This window comes from Syngnathus typhle, linkage group LG20 (assembly GCF_033458585.1).
Source record: "Syngnathus typhle isolate RoL2023-S1 ecotype Sweden linkage group LG20, RoL_Styp_1.0, whole genome shotgun sequence".
In the NCBI taxonomy this organism is placed as follows: Eukaryota; Metazoa; Chordata; class Actinopteri; order Syngnathiformes; family Syngnathidae; genus Syngnathus; species Syngnathus typhle.
Genome location: NC_083757.1, coordinates 54,066 through 73,548, shown reverse-complemented (window position 1 = coordinate 73,548; position 19,483 = coordinate 54,066). Strand labels below are relative to the sequence as shown.

Genomic DNA, 19,483 nt, shown 5'->3' with positions numbered 1-19,483 from the left:
ATTTTAGATCTAAAAATCAACCTATTTAAGACGTCTATTTCTGGTCTATAAATCAACCTATTTTAGATCTATTTTAAACGTCTACTTTAGGTCTATAAATCAACCTAAGGGTCTATAAATCAACCTAATTTAGGCGTCTATTTTAGGTCTATATATCAACCTATTTTAGATCTAAAAATCAACCTATTTTAGACGTCTATTTCTGGTCTTTAAATCGTCTATTTTAGGTCTATATATCAACCTATTTTAGATCTAATAATCAACCTATTTTAAACGTCTACTTTAGGTCTATAAATCAACCTAAGGGTCTATAAATCAACCTAATTTAGGCATGTATTTTAGGTCTATATATCAACCTATTTCAGATCTTAAAATAAACCTATTTTAGACGTCTATTTTTGGTCTATAAATCGTCTATTTTAGGTCTATATATCAACCTATTTTAGATCTAAAAATCAACCTATTTTAGACGTCTATTTCTGGTCTATAAATCAACCTATTTTAGATCTATAAATAAACCTATTTTAAACGTCTACGTTAGGTCTATAAATCAACCTAAGGGTCTATAAATCAACCTAATCTAGGCGTCTATTTTAGGTCTATATATCAACCTATTTTAGATCTAAAAAATCAACCTATTTTAGACGTCTATTTCTGGTCTATAAATCGTCTATTTTAGGTCTATATATCAACCTATTTTAGATCTAAAAATAAACCTATTTTAGACGTCTATTTCTGGTCTATTTGAGATCTATAATTAAACCTATTTTAAACGTCTACTTAAGGTCTATAAATCAACCTAAGGGTCTATAAATCAACCTAATTTAGGCGTCTATTTTAGGTCTATATATCAACCTGTTTTAGATCTAAAAATCAACCTATTTTAGACGTCTATTTCTGGTCTATAAATCAACCTATTTTAGATCTATTTTAAACGTCTACTTTAGGTCTATAAATCAACCTAATTTAGGCGTCTATTTTAGGTCTATATATCAACCTATTTTAGATCTAAAAATCAACCTATTTTAGACGTCTATTTCAGGTCTATATATCAACCTATTTTAGATCTATTTTAAACGTCTACTTTAGGTCTATAAATCAACCTAAGGGTCTATAAATCAACCTAAATTAGGCGTCTATTTTAGGTCTATATATCAACCTATTTTAGATCTAAAAACCAACCTATTTTAGACGTCTATTTCTGGTCTATTTTAGATCTATAAATAAACCTATTTTAAACGTCTACTTTAGGTCTATAAATCAACCTAAGGGTCTATAAATCAACCTAATTTAGGCGTCTATTTTAGGTCTATATATCAACCTATTTTAGATCTAAAAATCAACCTATTTTAGACGTCTATTTCTGGTCTATAAATCGTCTATTTTAGGTCTATATATCAACCTATTTTAGATCTAAAAATAAACCTATTTTAAACGTCTACTTTAGGTCTATAAATCAACCTAAGGGTCTATAAATCAACCTAATTTAGGCGTCTATTTTAGGTCTATATATCAACCTATTTTAGACGTCTATTTCTGGTCTATAAATCGTCTATTTTAGGTCTATATCAACCTATTTTAGATCTAAAAATCAACCTATTTTAGACGTCTATTTCTGGTCTATTTGAGATCTATAATTAAACCTATTTTAAACGTCTACTTTAGGTCTATAAATCAACCTAAGTGTCTATAAATCAACCTAATTTAGGCGTCTATTTTAGGTCTATATATCAACCTATTTTAGACGTCTATTTCTGGTCTATAAATCAACCTATTTTAGATCTATTTTAAACGTCTACTTTAGGTCTATAAATCAACCTAAGGGTCTATAAATCAACCTAATTTAGGCGTCTATTTTAGGTCTATATATCAACCTATTTTAGATCTAAAAATCAACCTATTTTAGACGTCTATTTCTGGTCTATTTTAGATCTATAAATAAACCTATTTTAAACGTCTACTTTAGGTCTATAAATCAACCTAAGGGTCTATAAATCAACCTAATTTAGGCGTCTATTTTAGGTCTATATATCAACCTATTTTAGATCTCAAAATCAACCTATTTTAGACGTCTATTTCTGGTCTATAAATCAACCTATTTTAGATCTATAAATAAACCTATTTTAAACGTCTACGTTAGGTCTATAAATCAACCTAAGGGTCTATAAATCAACCTAATCTAGGCGTCTATTTTAGGTCTATATATTAACCTATTTTAGATCTAAAAAATCAACCTATTTTAGACTTCTATTTCTGGTCTATAAATCGTCTATTTTAGGTCTATATATCAACCTATTTTAGATCTAAAAATAAACCTATTTTAGACGTCTATTTCTGGTCTATTTGAGATCTATAATTAAACCTATTTTAAACGTCTACTTAAGGTCTATAAATCAACCTAAGGGTCTATAAATCAACCTAATTTAGGCGTCTATTTTAGGTCTATATATCAACCTATTTTAGATCTAAAAATCAACCTATTTCAGACGTCTATTTCTGGTCTATAAATCAACCTATTTTAGATCTATTTTAAACGTCTACTTTAGGTCTATAAATCAACCTAATTTAGGCGTCTATTTTAGGTCTATATATCAACCTATTTTAGATCTAAAAATCAACCTATTTTAGACGTCTATTTCTGGTTTATAAATCGTCTATTTTAGGTCTATATATCAACCTATTTTAGATCTAAAAATAAACCTATTTTAAACGTCTACTTTAGGTCTATAAATCAACCTAAGGGTCTATAATTCAACCTAATTTAGGCGTCTATTTTAGGTCTATATATCAACCTATTTTAGATCTAAAAATCAACCTATTTTAGACGTCTATTTCTGGTCTATAAATCAACCTATTTTAGATCTATTTTAAACGTCTACTTTAGGTCTATAAATCAACCTAAGGGTCTATAAATCAACCTAATTTAGGCGTCTATTTTAGGTCTATATATCAACCTATTTTAGATCTAAAAATCAACCTATTTTGGACGTCTATTTCTGGTCTATAAATCAACCTATTTTAGATCTATTTTAAACGTCTACTTTAGGTCTATAAATCAACCTAAGGGTCTATAAATCAACCTAATTTAGGCGTCTATTTTAGGTCTATATATCAACCTATTTTAGATCTAAAAATCAACCTATTTTAGACGTCTATTTCTGGTCTATTTTAAATCTATAAATAAACCTATTTTAAATGTCTACGTTAGGTCTATAAATCAACCTAAGTGTCTATAAATCAACCTAATTTAGGCGCCTATTTTAGGTCTATATATCAACCTATTTTAGATCTAAAAATCAACCTATTTTAGACGTCTATTTCTGGAATATAAATCAACCTATTTTAGATCTATAAATAAACCTATTTTAAACGTCTACGTTAGGTCTATAAATCAACCTAAGGGTCTATAAATCAACCTAATCTAGGCGTCTATTTTAGGTCTATATATCAACCTATTTTAGATCTAAAAAATCAACCTATTTTAGACGTCTATTTTTGGTCTATAAATCAACCTATTTTAGATCTATTTTAAACGTCTACTTTAGGTCTATAAATCAACCTAAGGGTCTATAAATCAACCTAATTTAGGCGTCTATTTTAGGTCTATATATCAACCTATTTTAGATCTAAAAATCAACCTATTTTAGACGTCTATTTCTGGTCTATAAATCAACCTATTTTAGATCTATAAATAAACCTATTTTAAACGTCTACGTTAGGTCTATAAATCAACCTAAGGGTCTATAAATCAAACTTATCTAGGCGTCTATTTTAGGTCTATATATTAACCTATTTTAGATCTAAAAAATCAACCTATTTTAGACGTCTATTTCTGGTCTATAAATCAACCTATTTTAGATCTATAAATAAACCTATTTTGAACGTCTACTTTAGGTCTATAAATCAACCTAAGGGTCTATAAATCAACCTAATTTAGGTGTCTATTTTAGGTCTATATATCAACCTATTTTAGATCTAAAAATCAATCTATTCTAGACGTCTATTTCTCGTTTAAAAATTAACCTATTCTAGACGTCTATTTCTCGTTTAAAAATTAACCTATTTTAGACGTCTATTTTTGGTTTAAAAATCAACCTATTTTAGACGTCTATTTTTGGTTTAAAAATCAACCTTTTTTAGACGTGTATTTTTGGTTTAAAAATCAACCTATTTTAGCCGTCTATTTTTGGTTTAAAAATCAACCTATTTTAGACATCTATTTTTGGTTTAAAAATCAACCTATTTTAGACGTCTATTTTTTGTTTAAGAATCAACCTAATTTAGACGTCTATTTCTGGTCTATAAATCAACCTATTTTAGATCTATTTTAAACGTCTACGTTAGGTCTATAAATCAACCTAAGGGTCTATAAATCAACCTAATCTAGGCGTCTATTTTAGGTCTATATATCAACCTCTTAGATCTAAAAAATCAACCTATTTTAGACGTCTATTTCTGGTCTATAAATCAACCTATTTTAGATCTATACATAAACCTATTTTAAACGTCTACTTTAGGTCTATAAATCAACCTAAGAGTCTACAAATACACCTAATGTAGGTGTCTATTTTAGGTCTATATATCAACCTATTTTAGATCTAAAAATCAACCTATTTTAGACGTCTATTTTTGGTTTAAAAATCAACCTATTTTAGACGTCTATTTTTGGTCTAAAAATCAACCTTTTTTAGACGTCTATTTTTGGTCTAAAAATCAACCTTTTTTAGACGTCTATTTTTGGTTTAAAAATCAACCTTTTTTAGACGTCTATTTTGGGTTTAAAAATCAACCTATTTTAGACGTCTATTTTTGGTTTAAAAATCAACCTTTAGTCAATTTTTGGTTTAAAAATCAACCTTTTTTAAACGTCTATTTTTGGTCTGAAAATCAACTTAATTTTATCTTTATCAGTGGTACAGGAATAACCAATTCACATGTACGGATCAATATGCTTGTTAAACCCAAACAACTTCTGTGCATTATTTATACAACTTACGGCTTGTTCAGACTTCAAAATTCCATAATATGATCATATTTAATGTTTAACTATTTTAAACCTATTTTAAAAGTCTACTTTAGGTCTATAAATCAACCTAAGGGTCTATAAATCAACCTAATTTAGGCGTCTATTTTAGGTCTATATATCAACCTATTTTAGATCTAAAAATCAACCTATTTTAGACGTCTATTTCTGGTCTATAAATCAACCTATTTTAGATCTATAAATAAACCTATTTTAAACGTCTACGTTAGGTCTATAAATCAACCTAAGGGTCTATAAATCAAACTTATCTAGGCGTCTATTTTAGGTCTATATATTAACCTATTTTAGATCTAAAAAATCAACCTATTTTAGACGTCTATTTCTGGTCTATAAATCAACCTATTTTAGATCTATAAATAAACCTATTTTGAACGTCTACTTTAGGTCTATAAATCAACCTAAGGGTCTATAAATCAACCTAATTTAGGTGTCTATTTTAGGTCTATATATCAACCTATTTTAGATCTAAAAATCAATCTATTCTAGACGTCTATTTCTCGTTTAAAAATTAACCTATTCTAGACGTCTATTTCTCGTTTAAAAATTAACCTATTTTAGACGTCTATTTTTGGTTTAAAAATCAACCTTTTTTAGACGTCTATTTTTGGTTTAAAAATCAACCTATTTTAGCCGTCTATTTTTGGTTTAAAAATCAACCTATTTTAGACGTCTATTTTTTGTTTAAAAATCAACCTATTTTAGACGTCTATTTCTGGTCTATAAATCAACCTATTTTAGATCTATTTTAAACGTCTACGTTAGGTCTATAAATCAACCTAAGGGTCTATAAATCAACCTAATCTAGGCGTCTATTTTAGGTCTATATATCAACCTATTTTAGATCTAAAAAATCAACCTATTTTAGACGTCTATTTCTGGTCTATAAATCAACCTATTTTAGAGCTATACATAAACCTATTTTAAACGTCTACTTTAGGTCTATAAATCAACCTAAGAGTCTATAAATCAACCTAATGTAGGTGTCTATTTTAGGTCTATATATCAACCTATTTTAGATCTAAGAATCAACCTATTTTAGACGTCTATTTCTGGTCTATTTTAGATCTATAAATAAACCCATTTTAAACGTCTACTTTAGGTCTATAAATCAACCTAAGGGTCTATAAATCAACCTAATTTAGGCGTCTATTTTAGGTCTATATATCAACCTATTTTAGATTTAAAAATCAACCTATTTCAGACGTCTATTTCTGGTCTATAAATCAACCTATTTTAGATCTATAAATAAACCTATTTTAAACGTCTACGTTAGGTCTATAAATCAACCTAAGGGTCTATAAATCAACCTAATCTAGGCGTCTATTTTAGGTCTATATATCAACCTATTTTAGATCTAAAAAATCAACCTATTTTAGACGTCTATTTCTGGTCTATAAATCAACCTATTTTAGATCTATTTTAAACGTCTACTTTAGGTCTATAAATCAACCTAAGGGTCTATAAATCAACCTAATTTAGGTGTCTATTTTAGGTCTATATATCAACCTATTTTAGATCTAAAAATCAATCTATTCTAGACGTCTATTTCTGGTTTAAAAATTAACCTATTTTAGACGTCTATTTTTGGTTTAAAAATCAACCTATTTTAGACGTCTATTTTTGGTTTAAAAATCAACCTTTTTTAGACGTCTATTTCTGGTCTATAAATCAACCTATTTTAGATCTATTTTAAACGTCTACTTTAGGCCTATAAATCAGCCTAAGGGTCTATAAATCAACCTAATTTAGGCGTCTATTTTAGGTCTATATATCAACCTATTTTAGATCTAAAAATCAACCTATTTTAGACGTCTATTTCTGGTCTATAAATCGTCTATTTTAGGTCTATATATCAACCTATTTTAGATCTAAAAATCAACCTATTTTAGACGTCTATTTCTGGTCTATTTGAGATCTATAATTAAACCTATTTTAAACGTCTACTTAAGGTCTATAAATCAACCTATGGGTCTATAAATCAACCTAATTTAGGCGTCTATTTTAGGTCTATATACCAACCTATTTTAGATCTAAAAATCAACCTATTTTAGACGTCTATTTCTGGTCTATAAATCAACCTATTTCAGATCTATTTTAAACGTCTACTTTAGGTCTATAAATCAACCTAAGGGTCTATAAATCAACCTAATTTAGGCGTCTATTTTAGGTCTTTATATCAACCTATTTTAGATCTAAAAATCAACCTAATTTAGACGTCTATTTCTGGTCTATTTTAGATCTATAAATAAACCTATTTTAAACGTCTACTTTAGGTCTATAAATCAACCTAAGGGTCTATAAATCAACCTAATTTAGGCGTCTATTTTAGGTCCATATATCAACCTATTTTAGATCTAAAAATCAACCTATTTTAGACGTCTATTTCTGGTCTATAAATCAACCTATTTTAGATCTATAAATAAACCTATTTTAAACGTCTACGTTAGGTCTATAAATCAACCTAAGGGTCTATAAATCAACCTAATTTAGGTGTCTATTTTAGGTCTATATATCAACCTATTTTAGATCTAAAAATCAATCTATTCTAGACGTCTATTTCTGGTTTAAAAATTAACCTATTTTAGACGTCTATTTTTGGTTTAAAAATCAACCTATTTTAGACGTCTATTTTTGGTTTAAAAATCAACATTTTTTAGACGTCTATTTCTGGTCTATAAATCAACCTATTTTAGATCTATTTTAAACGTCTACTTTAGGCCTATAAATCAGCCTAAGGGTCTATAAATCAACCTAATTTAGGCGTCTATTTTAGGTCTATATAGCAACCTATTTTAGATCTAAAAATCAACCTATTTTAGACGTCTATTTCTGGTCTATAAATCGTCTATTTTAGGTCTATATATCAACCTATTTTAGATCTAAAAATAAACCTATTTTAAACGTCTACTTTACGTCTATAAATCAACCTCTAAGGGTCTATAAATCAACCTAATTTAGGCGTCTATTTTAGGTCTATATATCAACCTATTTTAGATCTAAAAATCAACCTATTTTAGGACGTCTATTTCTGGTCTATAAATCGTCTATTTTAGGTCTATATATCAACCTATTTTAGATCTAAAAATAAACCTATTTTAGACGTCTATTTCTGGTCTATTTGAGATCTATAATTAAACCTATTTTAAACGTCTACTTAAGGTCTATAAATCAACCTATGGGTCTATAAATCAACCTAATTTAGGCGTCTATTTTAGGTCTATATACCAACCTATTTTAGATCTAAAAATCAACCTATTTTAGACGTCTATTTCTGGTTTATAAATCAACCTATTTCAGATCTATTTTAAACGTCTACTTTAGGTCTATAAATCAACCTAAGGGTCTATAAATCAACCTAATTTAGGCGTCTATTTTAGGTCTATATATCAACCTATTTTAGATCTAAAAATCAACCTATTTTAGACGTCTATTTCTGGTCTATAAATCGTCTATTTTAGGTCTATATATCAACCTATTTTAGATCTAAAAGTCAACCTATTTTAGACGTCTATTTCTGGTCTATTTGAGATCTATAATTAAACCTATTTTAAACGTCTACTTTAGGTCTATAAATCAACCTAAGGGTCTATAAATCAACCTAATTTAGGCGTCTATTTTAGGTCTATATATCAACCTATTTTAGATCTAAAAATCAACCTATTTTAGACGTCTATTTCTGGTCTATAAATCAACCTATTTTAGCTCTATAAATGAACCTATTTTAAACGTCTACGTTAGGTCTATAAATCAACCTAATCTAGGCGTCTATTTTAGGTCTATATATCAACCTATTTTAGATCTAAAAAATCAACCTATTTTAGACGTCTATTTCTGGTCTATAAATCAACCTATTTTAGATCTATAAATAAACCTATTTTGAACATCTTTTAGGTCTATAAATCAACCTAAGGGTCTATAAATCAACCTAATTTAGTTGTCTATTTTAGGTCTATATATCAACCTATTTTAGATCTAAAAATCAATCTATTCTAGACGTCTATTTCTGGTTTAAAAATTAACCTATTTTAGACGTCTATTTTTGGTTTAAAAATCAACCTATTTTAGACGTCTATTTTTGGTTTAAAAATCAACCTTTTTTAGACGTCTATTTCTGGTCTATAAATCAACCTATTTTAGATCTATTTTAAACGTCTACTTTAGGCCTATAAATCAACCTAAGGGTCTATAAATCAACCTAATTTAGGCGTCTATTTTAGGTCTATATATCAACCTATTTTAGATCTAAAAATCAACCTATTTTAGACGTCTATTTCTGGTCTATAAATCGTCTATTTTAGGTCTATATATCAACCTATTTTAGATCTAAAAATCAACCTATTTTAGACGTCTATTTCTGGTCTATTTGAGATCTATAATTAAACCTATTTTAAACGTCTACTTAAGGTCTATAAATCAACCTAAGGGTCTATAAATCAACCTAATTTAGGCGTCTATTTTAGGTCTATATACCAACCTATTTTAGATCTAAAAATCAACCTATTTTAGACGTCTATTTCTGGTCTATAAATCAACCTATTTCAGATCTATTTTAAACGTCTACTTTAGGTCTATAAATCAACCTAAGGGTCTATAAATCAACCTAATTTAGGCGTCTATTTTAGGTCTATATACCAACCTATTTTAGATCTAAAAATCAACCTATTTTAGACGTCTATTTCTGGTCTATAAATCAACCTATTTCAGATCTATTTTAAACGTCTACTTTAGGTCTATAAATCAACCTAAGGGTCTATAAATCAACCTAATTTAGGCGTCTATTTTAGGTCTTTATATCAACCTATTTTAGATCTAAAAATCAACCTAATTTAGACGTCTATTTCTGGTCTATTTTAGATCTATAAATAAACCTATTTTAAACGTCTACTTTAGGTCTATAAATCAACCTAAGGGTCTATAAATCAACCTAATTTAGGCGTCTATTTTAGGTCCATATATCAACCTATTTTAGATCTAAAAATCAACCTATTTTAGACGTCTATTTCTGGTCTATAAATCAACCTATTTTAGATCTATAAATAAACCTATTTTAAACGTCTACGTTAGGTCTATAAATCAACCTAAGGGTCTATAAATCAACCTAATTTAGGTGTCTATTTTAGGTCTATATATCAACCTATTTTAGATCTAAAAATCAATCTATTCTAGACGTCTATTTCTGGTTTAAAAATTAACCTATTTTAGACGTCTATTTTTGGTTTAAAAATCAACCTATTTTAGACGTCTATTTTTGGTTTAAAAATCAACCTTTTTTAGACGTCTATTTCTGGTCTATAAATCAACCTATTTTAGATCTATTTTAAACGTCTACTTTAGGCCTATAAATCAGCCTAAGGGTCTATAAATCAACCTAATTTAGGCGTCTATTTTAGGTCTATATAGCAACCTATTTTAGATCTAAAAATCAACCTATTTTAGACGTCTATTTCTGGTCTATAAATCGTCTATTTTAGGTCTATATATCAACCTATTTTAGATCTAAAAATAAACCTATTTTAAACGTCTACTTTACGTCTATAAATCAACCTCTAAGGGTCTATAAATCAACCTAATTTAGGCGTCTATTTTAGGTCTATATATCAACCTATTTTAGATCTAAAAATCAACCTATTTTAGGACGTCTATTTCTGGTCTATAAATCGTCTATTTTAGGTCTATATATCAACCTATTTTAGATCTAAAAATAAACCTATTTTAGACGTCTATTTCTGGTCTATTTGAGATCTATAATTAAACCTATTTTAAACGTCTACTTAAGGTCTATAAATCAACCTATGGGTCTATAAATCAACCTAATTTAGGCGTCTATTTTAGGTCTATATACCAACCTATTTTAGATCTAAAAATCAACCTATTTTAGACGTCTATTTCTGGTTTATAAATCAACCTATTTCAGATCTATTTTAAACGTCTACTTTAGGTCTATAAATCAACCTAAGGGTCTATAAATCAACCTAATTTAGGCGTCTATTTTAGGTCTATATATCAACCTATTTTACATCTAAAAATCAACCTATTTTAGACGTCTATTTCTGGTCTATAAATCGTCTATTTTAGGTCTATATATCAACCTATTTTAGATCTAAAAGTCAACCTATTTTAGACGTCTATTTCTGGTCTATTTGAGATCTATAATTAAACCTATTTTAAACGTCTACTTTAGGTCTATAAATCAACCTAAGGGTCTATAAATCAACCTAATTTAGGCGTCTATTTGCTGATGGCGGCAACAAAGAGTCTCTTTCTTGTAGGGCATGAGCACTCGGCTGATGGCGGCAACAAAGAGAGGCGGCGGCATGCTGCGTGACCTGCAGGTGGCGTTGCAGCGGAAGATTGAGGAGCTGACGGAGCGAGACGCGCTGATTGAGGAGCTGGAGTCAGAACTGGATGCCAAAGATCTCCTGATTGGCCATTTGCGGGCCGAGCTGGACCGTCATCGTAGTTTGATGCCGGGCACCGACGATACTGCCGCTGCACAGACACCCGACGCAGGTGTGACAAAACGTTCTCCTGAGTCACTGAACTGTTGAGGTCCGCCCGGGCGGAGGTTATGTTTTTTTTTAACATTTTCTTCACCTTTTTTTGTTGCATCCAGCAGGTGGCGCTCCAGCAATGCCAGCACCGTCACTCGATGAGCCTCAGCGCACCAAGAGACAGGCCATATCGGCAGAACCCAGCGCTCTGGATCCTGCCCGACTCACCGACGTCACGCTCACCAGCTACTGCAAGAGCAAAGAGTGAGCTTATGTTATTTTTGTTCTGTGTTTTGCAGACTCTTTTCAATCGTTACATCTGCGGTTCGGACCATTCCTTTCCGCTGTGAAAAAAAAAAAAGAGCCGTGAGGAGTGTGTGTTGCGCAGAGGCGACGCTTCCTACCTCAAGCCGAGGCTGCCTCTCGGTCGGGGTCGTGGGAGACCGAGAAGGCCGGCCCTGAGAAAGGTGCCTGCCCCATTGGAGCCAGGGTGTGTTTGCGTGCAGGTCCAGCGAGCTGATCCAGAGAGCGCTGATGGACAATGACTTCATGAAGCATCTGGAACATGGACAGGTGAGAAGACCCCAACCACCCCCCCCCCACCACACCTCCACCCTCACCCCCCACTTGGCGTCTGTTTTGCTCACGCTTTGACGTCCGCCCTGTTTCCAGATCCTCACCATCTTGGACTGCATGCGGCCCACCAGCCTGGACAAAGGCTGCTGCGTCATCCAGGAGGGCGACGACGGATCTAGCGTCTTTGTTCTGGAGGGTGGGTCACTGCAGCTTTTGCTTCCGAGTCACGGCTCCCGTTTTCCCTTTTGCGTCCGTCCACAGAGGGCATGGTGGAGGTGAGCAAAGAAGGCAAAAAGCTGTGCACCATCGGCCCCGGCAAAGTCTTTGGCGAGCTCGCCATCTTGTACAACTGCACGCGCACGGCTACAGTGACGGGTACACCACAGTGCACACGACAGCGCCCCCTGAAGCTAGGACCGGAGTCCAGGCGTCATCTTCCAGCGTGTGTGTGTGCGTGTGCGTGCGTGCGTGTGCGCGCATGCACATGTGCGTGTGTGCAGCTCTGACCGACATCAAGTTGTGGGCCATTGATCGCCAGGGCTTTCAGACCATTATGATGAGGACCGGCCTCATCAAGCATTCCCAGTACACGGACTTCCTGCGCAGGTAACCTTGACGTCGTGACATGGCAGCAGCCTGACGTCCAAATGACGTGGCGTCTCCCTGTCGCTAGCGTTCCGTCCTTCCAGGCCCTTCCAGAGGACGTTCTCAGCAAGCTGGCTGATGTTCTGGAGGAGGTGAGTCCAGACCCGCCTGCACGTGTCACTCTCTGGTCATCTGACCCCCCGTGTGTGTGTGTCTGCGCACATCAGACTCACTATAGCAATGGCGACTACATCATCCGGCAGGGCGCCACGGGAGACACCTTCTTCATTATCAGTGAAGGGCAGGTGAGCTTTTCTACTCGTTCCGTGCCTGCCCGTAAGGTGCGCTGCCAAAGTGGATTGGGCAAAGTCTGCTCACTTTTACTTTGCACGGCCTCACAAGGTATGACTTTTGGCTTCCTTCGTGCAAAATCTCACTTGTGAGCATGTGCAGGTGACGGTGTGGCAGCAGACCGCCCCCAGTGGTCAGCAGGTGCCGGTGAAGACGCTGTCCAAAGGCGACTGGTTTGGCGAGCAAGCGCTGAAAGGGTGAAAGCGCGCTACGCCGTTCACGTCGCCGTCGCCCGTGCCTTCCCGCCATCCATTTAACGTGCTGCCTTTCCTGTCTCGTAGGGAAGATGTGCGTACGGCCTCCTCCCACGTTCCATCCTTTCACATCAGACAAGGCAAACATCGTGCATGGCTGAGTAGTCATTGTTTATCCCAGCAGCCACTGTCATGCCTTCACGGAAGCAAATGCGGCAGAAACTTGCAGAAACTTGCTCGACACAAAGCAAAATCAAAAGAATATTTAGAGTCCTAAAAAACAGAGTCTTTGGCGTCCTTGTGTGTTTTCCACATCATCTGAAGGAGTGAGGCCGCTCCTCAGTCGGGTTCATGCTGCCTCACGGCACTCTCCTTTGTTCCGCAGGTCCTTCAAGCAGCTGATCGGCGGCTTAGAGGAAGTGGACCGCCAGCAGGGAGACGACGAGCACGTCAAAGCCAAGTAAGTGGTGTACATCGCCGACGAACTCTCTATTGACGTCGAGGCAACGATGCACTAACGCATGTGCGCAGGTGCCCGGCTGAGGACGACTTCTTCTCCGGCGTGACGCTCGACGACCTTGCCGTGGTCTGCACCTTGGGCATGGGTGGCTTCAGCCGCGTGGAGCTGGTGGGTGGGTCCCCGCGCCGGCGGCCGTGGTGCCGACGCGTGGTGACGTGTGGCCGCGTCGCCTTCAGGTGCAGCTCAAGAGAGACGCTGGGCGCTCCTTCGCCCTCAAAGTGTTGAAGAAGCGCCACATTCTGGACACCAGGCAGCAGGAGCACATCCTGTCGGAACGCCGCATCATGATGGAAGTCAACAGCCCCTTCATCATCAGGTCACTGTTTAGTCCCTCCGTTCATGTCCAAAGCAGGCAAAGTACAAGTCCAGCTCGTGGGGTGCCAAGCGCAGGTTTGAGGTGCCCGCGTGCCAGCGGCCTCAAGCCCATTGTTTCTTTTCCCCTCATAAGTAGGGGTGTAAATCGCGGGTTTTGTCACGATACGATATATCGATACAAAGAACCACGATACGATATTTGCCGATATCTTAAAGCCTGCTGTGATTCATTCACGATACATCACGGTATAGTGCTCTACGATCGATATAGAACAATATCCTGATTTATAACAATTCATATCTTAAAGCCTGCTGTGATTCATTCACGATACATCACGATATAGTGCTCTACGATAAATATAGAACAATATCCTGATTTATAACAATTCATACGCAAAATCAACAAGGTACTGCAAACTCTTTATTTAGGAAATTACAAAGTGCTTCCAAATGAATGACTTGAAGCCCAAAGGGGAACGAATGTCCTTGTCTTCTTGGACACTAGCCATAGCACCAGCCCAGGAGCCGCGTAGTTGTCGGCTCCCCTTTCACGTGCCTGCTCTGCTCACAACACAACACGCCGCGCGCTGCTCCCGGAAAGAGGAAGCAAGCAACAATGAACTGGATTTCAAAATAAAGTCGCGTCTAATGTCTGAGGTCAAAAACGGGCGATATAGATCGATGTTTACGTTTAGCATCGATGCCAACAAATCGTAGAGCATTATATCGATGCATCGTCACACCCCTACTCATAAGTGGCCACCGCCAGCTGTTCTGAAGCACAGTAATGCGTCCCTGTCCGCAGGTTGTACCGCACCTTCCGGGACCCCAAATACTTGTATATGCTGCTAGAGGTTTGTCTTGGCGGAGAGCTGTGGACGCTCTTAAGAGACAGGTGGGTGTCGGGTCGGGATGAGCACGTTGTCGCTGTGTGCGAAGGCACCGCCGGCCGCGTTCTTTGAAAGTCACAAAGATGGGCCCAAACGCCGACGTCGCAAGCGTGCTGTCCCTTTCTGTGCCACCAGGGGCTCCTTTGACGACGGGACCACAAGATTCTACACGACGTGCGTTATCGAGGCTCTGGCGGAGCTCCACTGTAAAGGGATCATCTACCGAGACCTCAAGCCGGAGAATATCATCCTTGACCACAGAGGCTACGCCAAGTTGGTGAGTCTTCAAGGCGCTCGTCAACAGCGGCGGCGTGACGCTAACGGAGGGCGCGGCGCGGGCGTGCGTGCGTGCGTCCGGCCGCTAGGTGGATTTTGGCTTCGCTAAGAAGGTGGGCTTGGGGAAGAAGACCTGGACCTTCTGCGGGACCCCCGAGTACGTGGCCCCCGAGATCATCCTCAACAAAGGTCACGACAGCTCGGCCGACTGCTGGTCCCTGGGGATCCTGGTCTTTGAGCTTCTCAGCGGAAGGTAGGTGGGTGGGCGGTCTTGTGCGCATTGGCGTGATCGTGCGGGCTTCGGCAGCGCGTTGATCCCTTCCCGGTCGGTCCCGCAGTCCGCCGTTTTCCGGCTCGGACCCCATGAAGACGTACAACATCATCTTGAGGGGGATCGACATGGTGGAATTCCCCAAAAAGATCACCAAGAGTGCCGCAAACCTCATCAAGAGACTCTGCAGGTTGTGGCCCAGCAAAGGCTACCAAGTATTTGCCCTTCTTAGTTAAGAGAGGTGGGGTCGCAAGAGGGCCAGTTTGCGCAGCGGCCCCAAATTGTGCGCTCACAGAAGGCACACTTAGGGCGCTCTTCTCGCCCGCCGCGCTCCGTTTGGATTGACGTCCAATTGCTCATCGGGGCGCCAGTTGGTGTCGACTGCGGCTCGTTCACAGTCGGCTCACGTCAGAGCTGTTTGGGCGAGAAGGGAGCAGACGTAGAGGAGATGATAGAATTCGAGTGCTGAATATGGCCGTCGTAAGCAAGCGCGTGTGTGTGTGTCAGGGACAACCCCTCGGAACGTCTCGGGAACCAGAAGAACGGCGTAAAGGACATTCAGAAGCACAAGTGAGTAACATAACGTGCAGGCCGGCGGTCGTCCGCGCCCTCATTGTCCCTCCTCTTCTTCCTGCAATCAGGTGGTTCGAGGGCTTCAACTGGGATGGCCTCCGCCAGGGAACCTTGGACTGTCCCTTTATGCCAAGGGTGAGTTGGCGCCCCTTTAGAGGCACCTCGGTTGCGTGGGCTGGAAGCGCTTTGCCGTCTGCAGGGCTCGCCACGGTAGCCCCAGCCAAGATTGCACGTGAGCTCCGAGAGGCAGTCAGCTCGAAGAATATGACGCGACAGCCAAATCTTTGATCCATCGGAGGGCTTTGTGCATTTTGCTGCTGCTTGCAGAAAAATAATGTCACGGTTGTTCAGTTAACCCAATCACAGCTGAGCAACTGTGACGTCGTCAAAGACGCGGCATGCCGAGCGTGACAAACCGCCCGCCGCTGAAGGTGTTTTGCTCTGCGGCGCTGTACGCTTTTGCCATCAGGTGGACGGCCCGTTGGACAACAGCAACTTTGATGACTTCCCCCTGGACACCGAGGGCCCTCCCCCTGATGACGAGTCAGGCTGGGACCTGGAGTTCTGAAACAGCTTGGCCAGGTCAGAGGCTCAATGGAGAACGCACAAGGTCCATAACTTCAAAGAAATGTTTAATATTTCAATGTTCATTTGTGTTAACAACCCACTCTTTCATTTCAACCGCGTGTATAGACATATGTTCTGTTACATCAACATACATTTTTTTTAAGCTGGTCTACTGATTGCTAACTACAGTGTTTTCCGTCGCTCAGGAGTACAAGTCGCAACAACAGCCATAAAATGCATAATAAAAAAGAAAAAAAACGTAAGTCGCATGTTTGGCGGAACTTAATTCGATAAAATCCAACATCAAGAACAGACACGAATAGGCAACAACAGCCTAAACGATACGCATACGGTATTGTAACGTTACATAAACACAAACGAGGAACTGACGTAAAATGAACAGTTATTCAAATAAATATAACATAAATAACACGTTGATCAAAACATCCGTGTCACTCCAAATCATTAAATGCATCGAAATCTTCGGCCCCCGCCGCTGTCGACTCAGGGAGTATATGTGGCGCTGACGTCGGACTCAGTATCAGTTGCAGCTATTCCACCCTCGCCTGGCTGGAGCTGAGGGATCAATTGGCCAAAGCCAAGCTGTGACGTCTTCATAACGTGACTTCCAACCGCAAGCAGAGGAGGTCTCTCACATTTGGATTCCGCTTCGGTGACTTAAGACTGTAAGACAGGAAATAGAACACAGGGTGCATTTATTAAATAATAACACACGGCTTTGGTAATTCCAGCGACACACACAAAATGCGGCCTGCAGCAATGTGCGGCCAATTTCCAAGATAAACAGTGACCCATGCGTATGTTTAGGAGACAAGGGAATTTAGCTACGCAGTTACTAAATGATCATAGTGCCAAGTAGCAAACAAAGAGGCTGGACAAGGTGGTGAAAAAAGCCGGCTCTGTCCTGGGCTGCAGTCTGGACCGTGTGGAGGTGGTAGGGGAGAGGAGGAGGGTGGCTAAGCTGTCCTCCATCATGGACAACATCTCCCACCCCCTTCATGAGACTGTCAGAGCCCTGGAGAGCTCCATCAGTGACCGGCTTCGTCACCCACGATGACCCACCGAGAGGCATCGCACGCAGGTCCTTCCTCCCTGCTGCCATCAGACTGGACAACCAGGCTTATCACTGTAGCTAACGGACAATAATTACGTGCAATAATCAAAAAGTCAAAAAAGTCAAAAGTCAGCTTTATTGTCAATCTCTTCACATGTCACACAAAGAATATTAACGTGCAATATCTGTCTACCTCATACTCTTTTTACCTGCTTTATTTTTTGCACAGTTTTTTTTCTTCCTTTGCACTATTTTTCTATCTAATATTTATTTATATTGTGTATATACTGTCCATATTTTTTTAATTATATATATCTTTTACTTTTTAAAATCTTTTACCCCCTTCTCCACATGCGTGTGTGTGTGTATATGTTAAGTGTACTGCTGCTTACACAGGAGTTTCCCCATTGAGGGAATAATAAAGGATCATCTTATTTGACCAGCTCAGTGGCCTAGTGGTAGAGTGTCCGCCCTGAGACGGACGGAAGGTTGTGGGTTCAAACCCCGGCCGAGTCATACCAAAGACTATAAAAATGGGACCTATTGCCTCCCTGCTTGGCACTCAGCATTAAGGGTTGGAATTGGGGGGTTAGATCACCAAATGATTCCCGAGCACGGCACCGCTGCTGCTCACTGCTCCCCTCTCCCCCGGGGATGGATTAAGATCACACGGGGATGGGTTAAATGCAGAGGACAAATTTCACCACACCCAGATGTGTGTGTGACGATCATTGGGAATTTAACTTTTAACTCATCATTCTGATGTATTGGTACAATATGACATGTCGTGTGTGTTATGATTCATAATTTTTCATGTCATGACGTCTGCCACACCGTGGTCACGTGACGTTGAAGGGCGGATCTTGCCACTGAGCTGGTCATTAAATAGGAAGACTTTTTTTAATGTATTTAAATCTATTTTGAGTTTGCGCCATTATTTCAACGCATAACAACTGTAAGTCTACTAAACAAAACAGCGGTTGCTATAGGATGTCAGCCATGTTGTGGTCACATGACGCGGACATGATGTCGATGGGCGGAGCTTCCGCCAAAATTCAAATCCGAGCGCGCGGCTCGCGACAGGAAGACGGCAATGGCGAGCAACGAGACACAGCGACGACTAACAAGAGAAATATTTTTATTTTCTGCTTGCAACTGTACCGTCCAGAGCGCACACGGTAAATACAACCCATTGTTTTTAAAAAGAAGTACTTTTGTAGCCCTGAAAAGCGAGTGAGTGTGGCGGTTGGGCGGGACGTCGAACTCGGCGTCTGCTTTCAGCCACAGACGCCGAATTTCGACGATTCTCCCTGGTCAACGGTTGTAAATGATCGCGTTGATTAAAAAAGAGAACTTTATATAACTCTAATTTACCGTTTTAGATAATATTACGCCGCAGTCATGTGACCCGGACGTGACGTCGGTGGGTGGAGCTTCCGCCAAAATTCAAATCCGAGGACGCGGCTTGCAACTGGACGTAGGACGGCGGCAATGCCGAGAAACGCGACGCAGCGACGACTAACAAGAGAAATATTTTTATTTCCTGCTTGCAACTGGACCGTCTAGAGCGTACACGGTAAATACAACTCATTGCTTTTAAAAAGAAGTACTTTTGTTGCCCTGAAAAGCGAGTGAGTGCGCCGGCTACGTCGAACTCTGCGTCTGGGGCCTACCACAGAGGCCGAATTTCGACGATTCTCCCTGGTCAACGGTTGTAAATGATCGCGTTGAATAAAAAAGTGAACTTTATTTAAC

At 38.1% G+C, this 19,483-nt stretch overlaps 1 protein-coding gene across 19 annotated transcripts; it reads left to right on the top strand.

The window, feature by feature from the left end:
* The first annotated feature begins 11,292 nt into the window (after positions 1 to 11,292).
* LOC133144456 (cGMP-dependent protein kinase 1-like) lies at positions 11,293 to 18,167 on the top strand. 19 transcript variants are annotated; one of them, XR_009710696.1, is made up of 22 exons: positions 11,293 to 11,554; positions 11,658 to 11,799; positions 12,042 to 12,108; positions 12,208 to 12,307; positions 12,373 to 12,486; positions 12,612 to 12,717; positions 12,785 to 12,848; positions 12,924 to 13,001; positions 13,150 to 13,244; positions 13,329 to 13,397; positions 13,627 to 13,701; positions 13,773 to 13,869; positions 13,938 to 14,077; positions 14,882 to 14,971; positions 15,102 to 15,243; positions 15,332 to 15,495; positions 15,581 to 15,703; positions 16,021 to 16,083; positions 16,155 to 16,221; positions 16,556 to 16,696; positions 17,162 to 17,339; positions 17,406 to 17,655. XR_009710696.1 is itself a non-coding variant. In XM_061267153.1 (21 exons), the coding sequence occupies exons 1-20, from the start codon at positions 11,317 to 11,319 to the stop codon at positions 16,652 to 16,654; spliced, it is 2,133 nt and encodes a 710-aa protein (XP_061123137.1). In that variant the 5' UTR covers positions 11,293 to 11,316; the 3' UTR covers positions 16,655 to 16,668; positions 17,590 to 18,167. The 19 variants fall into 19 exon arrangements, 11 of the variants coding, with proteins under 11 accessions (XP_061123137.1, XP_061123134.1, XP_061123136.1 ...); XR_009710702.1 differs by lacking the exon at positions 17,162 to 17,339 and having other exon boundaries at positions 15,581 to 15,728; positions 16,556 to 16,668; positions 17,590 to 18,167; XR_009710699.1 differs by lacking the exon at positions 17,162 to 17,339 and having other exon boundaries at positions 15,581 to 15,728; positions 17,590 to 18,167.
* The last annotated feature ends 1,316 nt before the right edge of the window (positions 18,168 to 19,483 follow it).

What these genes read in the sequence shown, in the direction of transcription:
- LOC133144456 (XM_061267153.1), top strand. Translation starts at nt 11,317, where the DNA reads ATGAGCACTCGGCTGATGGCGGCAACAAAGAGAGGCGGCGGCATGCTG. An exon ending in TCATTATCAGTGAAGGGCAG is followed by an intron (nt 13,002 to 13,149) that starts GTGAGCTTTTCT and finishes GAGCATGTGCAG; the next exon opens with GTGACGGTGTGGCAGCAGAC. An exon ending in TGGACGCTCTTAAGAGACAG is followed by an intron (nt 14,972 to 15,101) that starts GTGGGTGTCGGG and finishes CTGTGCCACCAG; the next exon opens with GGGCTCCTTTGACGACGGGA.